Consider the following 9,575-nt stretch of genomic DNA (forward strand, 5'->3'; position numbering starts at 1 on the left):
TTCCTTACTTCCTTTGTTCATTCAGGCGCTATGGGCTGCCTTCCCTGTGCCAGCCACGCAAGTCCCAACCTCCGTCCCGTGTCCAGCTGATCCCTCACTGCGTTTGTTACCACCACCCCGGCCCACGGGCCTCTCCAGGGGCCAGTCCTGCCCCTCTCGCATCAGTGCCTCCCCACCTCTTAGGTCTCTGCTGACTGAGGCCCACCCCACCTGCTTGCTTCTCTGGAAACACCTCCCCTCCCCCACCCCCCAGGGCTTGGAGCTCCAGGACCTGGTCGGCCCTTCATGCTGTATCCCCTGGGTGCCAGCCTTTTGTGAATCTGAAGGGTCTGCCCCTGTGGGCATTCAGGGAGAGGGGGAGGGGTGGTCCCTGAGTTGGAGCTCGGATCAGCCAAGTGAGAATGGGGGGAAGGAGGCCCTGCGCGGGGCAGAGAGGCCTGGACATGCCTGGCCGGACACAAGTAGTGGTTGTGTGTCCTGACTTGTCCCTTGGGTTATGGGGTGTGTGTGTTTATCGTAGAGGGGCTGTCTCTCCAGCCAGAATGCAAGTCTGCGGGGTGGGGGTTTGTGCACTCCACTGCTGTGTGCCCTTCGTTCCCAGCCCAGAGCAGGGCCCCCACGCTGAAGGGGCAGCGTTGAAGGAATGAAGGGATCTCATTGTTGAAGAGCTTTGAACGTATCAAAGTAGAGTTTAAAGAAAATAACATCTTTAAAATTCAGTCTTAAAAACTGCAATCTTAGTTCTTCAACCTTGTTTTTCCCATGTCAATCAAAAATTACAAGCACAGCCCACACCCACACCCACCCTCCCCCTCTCAGTCTCTAAGGTGGGCCCTGGCCCTGGCGAAGCACTCCATCTCCCACAGAACCAGCAAGAGGGGCCAGGTCTCCGCTGGGGACCTAGGCCTCATGAAGGTCTCCCCTGCAGCTCCCTGAGAGGCCCTCAGAAACCAGAATCCAGGCTGGCCTGAGGACCTCCTTTAACAGAAAAGCAGACCCTGCTCCCACGTTTCACTGGCTGTGCCAATTTTATGCTGTCACCCAGACCCACTGCGGCTTGGGGAAGAGCTGACCACAAGCCCTGACCAGGCAACCCTGTCCTCCACACCCAAGTCCACTGGCAGCCTCCAAGAGGCCTGAGGCACCCACCTCTGGGACAAGACCAGAGGAGCCCCCACCCTTTCCTGCCCTTCGCCTTTAAATGACCAGCTCAAGTTGCCCTTTGGGAAATTTCACACATCGGGACAGAAGCCAATACAGTATTCTGGCCGCCCGCCCGGCGCTCCGCGCCGCGGCCCACCCCTCCTCGCCCTAGATCTCTCCGGCCAATGAGCTGCGAAGGGGTGAGCCCAATTGGTAGCGACCGATAGAGCGTGGAGCCCGCGGGAGGGGGCGGAGCGTGAGGTCTCGGCAGCCAATGGACGAGGGCAGGTGCTGGGCGGTGTAGCCCATTGGCGGCGCTGAGGGCGCGGGCGGGGCGCGGCGCGGGGCGGTGGCGGGATGGCGGCGGTGGTTGCGGCGGATCCTGGCCCGAGGCGCGTGGGCTTCGTGGGCGCCGGCCGCATGGCGGAGGCCATCGCGCAGGGCCTCATCCAAGCAGGTGGGGCGCGTGGGGTCCCGGGCCCGCGGGCTAGCGGGCGTCCGACACCGGCCTGTGTGGGAGGGACGGGCTTACCTCTCCGTTGCTCACCTGCCCCGCGGAGCCCCGGGCAGCACGGGGCCCTCCGCGCAGGGGCCCCAGGGTGGGGCTGGCCGGCGGGCGCGGGCCAGGGCGGCACGCGGACCCTGTGCCTCCGGTCTGCTTCCTCTGGGAGCGCGGCTGGAGGGGACGTGGTGGAGAGGCTCAGCGCCGGCCGTCCCCACGTCCGAGTTGAGATGTGCTGAGTGCACAGAATAAAATACACGCCGAATTTGGAAGATTTATCATCCAAACAAAAAATGACGTATCTTAGTAACTTTTAATATTGATTAGGTGTTGGAAGGGTAACATTTTGGCTACCTTGAGTTAAATAAGATGTACTTCAAGTCACCCGTTTCTTCCTACTTGTTTAATAAGACTACCAGAAAATGTAAAGTTACGTGTGTGGCTCGAGCGATACTTCTCTTGGACAGCCCTAGCTTAGAGCGCGGGATCTCCTGCCGACTTCCTAACCTCGTGCCTCGGTCGAGCTGCCTGACCGCTGTGAGCCTCCGACTCTTCTTTCTGTTTGTTCGCCGGCTGCACCCCTGGTGTCCGGCACTGTGCACATTTGGGGCCACATCATTCTCCATTCTTCACATTGTAGGCTGTTTAGCCCCTTGCCTGGCTTCTCCCCACTAGATGTCAGTGACACCCCCAGTTGTGACAGCCAAAATGTCTCCAGACACTGTCAATGTCCGGGGGGGGGGCCAAAGTCATCCTCGGTCGAGCGCCACTTACAGCAGGGATGGAGGTGCTGTCCTAATCATGCTCCACAGTATTCAGAAACCTTTATATGTAGATATGGACTGGCTTTCTGCCTTCAGCCATGTGTCAAGGTCAAATCATCAGAAAACAGTTGACTGCAAGTCTCAGGTGTTTTACCTGTAAAACCTGGAGTATCACCTGCCTCCCCTGCTGCACGGAGTCTCACAGTGCTGCCACCGTCTCTTCAGGCCGTGGGGTGCACTTCTGCCTTCCTGCTAGACCTTACAGAAATCTGATCTGTAGAGGATTTCTACCAAACGGGCACTGAGCCTCTGCTTGGATGTCCCCGTACAGATGCACCCCCCTCCGGAGGAAGCTCATCCCCCACCCCAGCCTCCCTACCCACCATGCCCCCTCCCCAGCCTCACTGTTCCCGGAGGCAGGGATCCCTGGGATCTGTGTCCTCACGAGACAAGGCAAGCTCCCGGCCCCTGTGTCCGGCGGGGCGTCTGGACGCAGCAGCAGCAGGTGGGCAGCGATGGCTGCTGAGTAGAATCACGTGAAGCTGGCTGCCTGGTCCCAGCCGAGTGGAGCGGCCCCGCCAAGCACCTGGCTTCTTGGAGAGGCTCAGCGTGGCCCAGGTGTGGCTGAGCCTCAGAGACCTGCTGTAAGGGGCCTGCCAGGCTGGCTTCTCCCCGCGCCACATCCTCACTGACACCCCCTACCCGCCTTTGCCTTTCCTTCCAGGAAAAGTGGAAGCTCAGCACGTGCTGGCCAGCGCGCCGACGGACAGGAACCTCTGCCGCTTCCGGGTGAGCCGGGCAGCTCCTCTGAGTGGAGGCTTCCCAGGGCTCAGATGGCTCTTGGCTCCTTGGGGCCAGGGAAGTGCTGCTTACTTAGCTAAAGTTTTGAGACGGGCTGGGCTGGGCTGGGGAAGGGGAGGTCAAAGGCCAGAAGGAAAGTCAAGGTTGTGGAGGGCCCGGGTGGGGTAAAGGGGTGTGTGTGTGCGTGTGCGTGTGCATGCTGGACGGGCAGGAATGTCACGGGCACTCACTGGGATCAGAGGGCTCGAGGAGGTGCTGACACCAGGGCCATCTGAGGTTGAATCCTGAGCGAGAACGGGTGGTCTGGGCGCATGATGGGCATTAGGTTTAGGGCCATTTGCAATGGGGGGCCCGTGGGATTGCAGGGTGGGCTCCGGCAGGGAGGGCCGTGGTCTGGGAGGATGCCCGCTGACGTGGGCCTGGTCCCGGCAACCCTGCTGCAGGCCCTGGGCTGCCAGACCACCCACTCCAACCGGGAGGTGCTGCAGAGCTGCTCCCTCGTCTTCTTTGCCACCAAGCCCCACATCCTGCCGGCGGTCCTGGTGGAGGTGGCTCGTGTGGTCACCGCTGAGCACATCTTGGTGTCTGTGGCTGCTGGGGTCTCCCTGAGCACCCTGGAGGAGGTGAGTGGCCTGTCGGGGTGCAGTGGGGGCTGAGGCTCTGACCCCAGGGTGGGCTCTGCTGGCCTCCCACCCCTGCCATCCCAGACCGGCTGCAGCCTGGGTCCAGCCCTTCCAGAAACCAGGATGGGTGGGTTGGGGGGCAGACAGCCTCTCAGCCGGCCTGCACAGGCGGCCAGGTGGCTAAGGGGCTGGGGTTAGGGCTCCTCCCACCTGGGGTTAGGGCGCCACGCCCGGGAAGTAGCAGGGAGCCTGCTCTGGCCCGGCGTGTGCCTGCCCGGCAGCCGGATCCCACAGCCGCCCTGATCGCAGCCTCTCTCCCGCCAGCTGCTGCCCCCGATGGCGCGAGTGCTGCGGGTCTCGCCCAACCTGCCCTGCGTGGTCCAGGAGGGGGCCATGGTGATGGCACGGGGCCGCCATGCTGGGAGCGGCGAGGCCAGGCTCCTGCGGACCCTGCTGGAGGCCTGCGGGCAGTGCGAGGAGGTGCCCGAGGCCCAGGTGGACGTCCACACTGGCCTCAGCGGCAGCGGTGTGGCCTTTGTGAGTGTCGTCTGGTCCCCGCACCCCAACCCCTGCCCTCACAGGCCGGCCCTCCCTCGGCAAAGTGGGGCCTTGTGGAGCCCCACCCCCCGACAGCCCCTGGCCCCATGGCTCCCCAGCTGGGTCCGCAGCTCCCCGTGTGCGCCGCCCACCCCGTATCTGTGCCTTCCTGGGCCTTTGAGGCCTTGTGGAGCACCCCCGACAGCCCCTGGCCCCATGGCTCCCCGGCTGGGTCCGCAGCTCCCCGTGTGCGCCGCCCACCCCCTGTTATCTGTGCCTTCCTGGGCCTTTGAGGCTGGCCCCTTGGCAGACCCCTGGGCTCTGGCCTCGGCTCTGGTGGCTGGTGTGCAGGACCTTGTTCCTGAGGGTCCCCAGCCTTTTCCAGGCTGGGTTCTGTGTCCAAGGGAGTGCTGGCTTTGTCCCCGCCCCCCGCTGCTACAGGTGTGCGCCTTCTCGGAGGCCTTGGCCGAAGGAGCCATCAAGATGGGCATGCCCAGTGGCCTGGCCCACCGCATTGCCGCCCAGACCCTGCTGGTGAGACCCTGCTGCCCAGTCCTGGGGGAGTGTGTGGAAGGGGAGGGGGCAGCACGCCTCCTGGGAGCTGTGGAAAGGGAGACGGGAGGCCTGAGCAGCCTGGGCTGAGACGGGGCGGCGGGGGTGGGGGTGGGGGTGGGGCTGAGCCGAGGAGGGGCTGCTGGCCTCCCCCGAGTCACCCCAATGCCACTTTCCCCAGGGCACGGCCAAGATGCTTCTGCAGAAGGGGCAGCACCCGGCTCAGCTGCGGACTGACGTGTGCACGCCCGGCGGCACCACTATCTATGGGCTCCACGCGCTGGAGCAGGGCGGGCTGCGGGCGGCGGCCATGAGCGCCGTGGAGGCTGCCACCTGCCGGGCCCGGGAGCTCAGCAGAAAGTAGGGCGCAGGCACTGGGTGCAGGCCGTGGCCACCCCCCAGCCCCTTCCCGAGGACTCGGGTTCTCTCCAGCCTGCAGGCCAGTGGGGGAGCTGCTTGAGGTGTGGGAGGCTGGGTGGAGAACAGGTCCTGGCCAGCGGGGATCACAGCGGGCTGTGGGCCCCTCTCCAGACCCTGAGCTCGCGGCCAGCGGCAGGTGGAGCTGGTCCTGATGACCCTTCCCTGGGTCAAGAGTCCTGGAGGGTCCCACGGCCTGGCCTCTGACTGCAGGATTTGGTTCTTAGCATGTCTGTGAAAGGACCAACAGGCCAGGAAAGCCAGCAACTTAGGGCCCTAAGCAAGGACGAGGGGCCTCTGGGTGCGGGGCAGACTACCTGCAGCCCAAGGCTCACAGGGGCCTCCCCACCCCACACGGGCCCTAGTGCTGGAGCCCCTTCCTTCCACCCGCCAGCTGTGAGGCTCGCGGCAAAGTGATCCCCTGGCTGTGAACAGGGCTTACACGGCAGCCTGCCCCTCACTGCCCGCACAGCCCTGAGCCCCCCACCACTCCAGCCTTCATGGGCGGCTGGCCCTCAGCCAGCAACTGTCCGTCTGACCCTGGCCCTTCCACCTGCTAGAAGGCTCAGCCTGAGTCCATTTCGGCACCTTTTCTTTCACTTTTGAACTGCGGCTGTCCTATAGCATGGAGCAACCAATATTGAACTGGAGGCTGGTAAAACCAAATTCCAAGTGCCTGGAAGCACGTCTCAGCCAAGGCCCAGGATACTGGGCTCAGACTCGGAGCTGTGGGTGTAGGTGGTCTGGGGACAGGGTTTCCCATCACCCGAGAGCTCTGCAAGGGTAGGCTCCCCCTGCCCCCGCCCAGCACTCCAACCTCACCCTCAGCTGTACGTCCATGGGTCCCTGCCATGTATCTTCCAACAGAATCCCTGAGGACCAGGCAGGGTTCGGCTTGGGGAGTGGAAGATGCACCTCTGCCCAGCCCTGCCCTTAGGCGGTCACCTCCTGAATGTGAGGTGCCCGGTGAGCCCAGCTGGTGATGGCCCGTGACAGGAAATGCCAGTTGAAGAGGGCGTGACCCAAGAACAGCAGCTTGGGGCAGGGGCGGGCAGGGTTGCAGCCCAGTCACTGGCCGGCCAAGTCTCTTCACCTTATACTGCGAAGCTAAAATTACTTTTCTCAGAAGCTGGTGGATGTGAACTTTTTTCATCAATGTTGTCCCTTTTCTGTACCCTCCCCACTTTTTCAAATCAGGTGTTCTGGATCCAAGCACTAGACAGTTACAAAAATAAGACTAGAACAGGGATCATGAGACGTTGGCACATCCAGCCTTTATTATAAAGCGTGCTGGGCCTATCTGGCCGGTGACCTCTGCTGTCAGTGAGGTTGGCTGTGAAAGGGTCCCTCGACAGGGCAAGCACCCACAGCCCACTTTAGCACCCTTGCCCCCGGGGCTCTTGGGCTAGTAGGCTGGGGGTCCCAGGAGGCCCGAGCCCCTGCTGGAGGGCGCCCCCTTCCTCTCACCCCGCGCTCCAGTGCTCCAGCGCTCCAGCTTCGGTCCAGCTGTCACCTGGGGGCTCATTCCCAAGCGTGAGGCCCCTCGGGCAAGCTTGGCCTCACACGGGTTCCCTCTGATGCTGCAGCCTGGTCTTGCCCTCCCAACCCCCCAGCTGGGCTGGCTTCAGCAGAAGCCACAAGCTCACCTTTCCACCTGCAGTGCTTTCCTGCTGTGCCTACCACCAAGCCCACGGGGCCAGCCCTGACAGTGACTGACCAGGGGCTGCTTTTTGGAATCAGTGATCTTCACCGCCTTGAGGATTTGTCAGAGGGCTGTGAACAGGATGGGGAGAGCATGGTGGCTGTGTCCCTGAGCACCTCCCAGGCCACAGGGGTCCCACACCCTCACAAGAGACGTGTAATCCTTGAGGGCAAGAAACCCAGTCTCCAGCATGGTGCCCAGCACTCTGCAGGTAGGGCTGTTGAAGGAATTCAGGCAGCAACTAAGACCCCTCCCTCTGTGCCATCAACCGCCTTACCCTCCTTAGCACAAACCAGGGAGCGGCTTAGATGCCCTGGGCCCAGCAGGTATCGGCAGTGAGGCCACTTCACCCATTCTGCAGAGAAAAGCTGGCGTCTCCCACAGGAAGCCTCTGCCCTGTGGTTTACAGTGAGGTGAGCCCAGGGAGGTGGGTGACCTCGTGCCAGAGCTGCGACGGGGCCCAGGGTCACAAGGATCATTGCTGGGGCTGCGTTTGGGGCCAGAGCCACCCTCTTCATGTGCAGGGCCCGGTGGCACCAGTGCCCACATTCTAGAGAGGACACCTTCGGAGGCCCTTGGGTGAGGTAGTCCCCAGCCCAGCAAAGCGAAGCGGCTCCCAGACCCACCCTTGCCGGGCCCCCTAACTCTTCAAGGCCCCAGGCCAGCCCGCGCTGTGCCTCATTTCCGCGCTGCCCATCCAGGGCCTTGGAGACCGCGCAGAGCCACCTCCTGGGGTGCAGCCTTGGTTCTCCAGAGGGGACGAGGCTGGCGCCACATGAGAGGAGGTGGGAGGTCCTGTCCTGATAGCCGGTTCTCAATACCAACTGCAGTCCCCCTGCCCAGGCTCCGGGGTACAAGAGGATTAAAGGCTGAGGCAGGAAACCTGGCAAGAGGGGCAGGGCCCATGATGCTACCAGAGGCCACCCTCGCCCGGTGCCCACCTGGGCTCTGAGGTCTGTCTCTCCACAGGCCCCTATAGGCGGGCAGGGCAGAGGACCAACAGGCTGGCCATCGTGACCAGGAGCTCCCGGCCTGGGTCCCCGGGTCGCCACCAGCTGGAGAGGCAGGTGGTGTGACATGCAAGACATCCTGAAGCCGCGTGCAGCTGCTTGGTTAGGCCCAGGGCCAGCGTAGACCGCCAGAGGCTCCTGCAGGTGTGCAGGCTTGACACAGATGGAAGTGGAGGTGCCAGGTGGGCCCCAGCAGTTGCGGCTGGAGGCTGCTGCCTGGGCCTGGCTAGCCAAGCCTCCCTTCTCTTGTTCCCAAATCCTACATACTGTCCCTCAGCTTTCAGATTTGACATATACATATGTGGTTTTTTTGGGGGGGTGGTTCCAAGGAACAGTTTACGTCGTTGCTCTGGGGGCGCCCAGCCGTCCTACCGCCATGCACAGCCCTCCCGTCCCACAAACACAGCACCTGTCTGTGGCCCCTGCAGTCTCAGACCACCAGGAGGATGGGGCAGGTGAGGATGAGGGCAGAGCGCTGAGGCAGGCAGCACCTCCAATCCAGCCCCACTGCCCCTCACAAGAGCTCTGGGTATGTCTGCAGGGCAGCCTCTGGGAGGCCTGGGTGGGTGTCTCTCGGCCTCAGGCCACCAGCAGGATCCTGAATCTAGAGCTGGACAGTTACAGAGCCCCTGCCTTCTCCTTACAAACTGTGCCATCTAGGAGCCTAGTTGATGGGGCCATGGGAAGCAGCTCCTCAGCCACGCCTTGGGCAGTGCCAGGCGCGGGAGAGAAACCTGAGGGCAGGCTGGGCAGGGGAGCCTTGGAGGGGAGCTAAGGCACTGAGGGTTGTCCTGGCATGGCCGTCAGTGCCACAGGGCTGCTCCGGGGAAACGGGATGGCTCTGGGCTCTGGGGCTGGACAAAGTGGCCTGTGGCTGGCCCAGCCACTGGTCTGTCACCAGGGCCCAGGTCTAGTGCTCGCCAACCCCACGGAACAAGAGAGCTGTTCAGAATGTTTTCTTAAGGAAAGTTAAAAATCCGAGTGGAACAGAAACCTACAGCCCTCGCTGCACCCAGAACCTTGGGAGGCCCCGCGTGCCGGGCACCATCCTCCCTTCCAGCCCACAGAGCCCTCCACCCCGGGTCCCTGAAGCGTATCTGTTAAAGACAGACTTAACGCGCTAAAAACAAAACGAGTGGTGTGCTTCCCATTGAGACGACCAACCGCATGGCTGTGGTCGGGAGGGATGGGAGCGCCGGGCCCTCGTCCGGTACAAGTGCTGGGCGGTGTGGACAGGAACATGGCTGGAGGCCTCAGCCCCACAGGGGCCAGGGTGGGAGCACAGCCACCTGCTCTCTGATAAGTGCTGTGGTGTGTGTGCCAGGCCTGCACGAGAGGGCACCTGGCTAAGACCGCAGACCCCACGTGCGCGCCTGCCCAGGGAGGGGAAGCAGGCGCCCGCGGCCTCTGTTCTGTCCCCACATGAAACGCGGGCACCAGTGGAGGGGACGGCCCTTCACCAACAGAGCTCCTCTGAGCCAGGCTGGGCTGGGATCCCTGCAACCCCGAGCGGGGGGGGGGGGG

At 63.1% G+C, this 9,575-nt stretch overlaps 1 protein-coding gene across 1 annotated transcript; it reads left to right on the forward strand.

Annotated features, from left to right (window-relative positions):
- Window positions 1-1,486: 1,486 nt before the first annotated feature.
- Window positions 1,487-6,509, forward strand: PYCR3 (pyrroline-5-carboxylate reductase 3). Its single transcript, XM_029203938.1, has 6 exons — window positions 1,487-1,600; window positions 3,134-3,198; window positions 3,654-3,833; window positions 4,158-4,370; window positions 4,812-4,904; window positions 5,104-6,509. Exons 1-6 carry the CDS (start codon window positions 1,501-1,503, stop codon window positions 5,284-5,286), a joined length of 834 nt encoding a protein of 277 aa, XP_029059771.1. The 5' UTR covers window positions 1,487-1,500; the 3' UTR covers window positions 5,287-6,509.
- The last annotated feature ends 3,066 nt before the right edge of the window (window positions 6,510-9,575 follow it).

This window comes from Monodon monoceros, unplaced genomic scaffold, assembly GCF_005190385.1.
Source record: "Monodon monoceros isolate NGI ecotype Baffin Bay Population unplaced genomic scaffold, NGI_Narwhal_1 Super_Scaffold_5, whole genome shotgun sequence".
NCBI lineage: Eukaryota > Metazoa > Chordata > Mammalia > Artiodactyla > Monodontidae > Monodon > Monodon monoceros.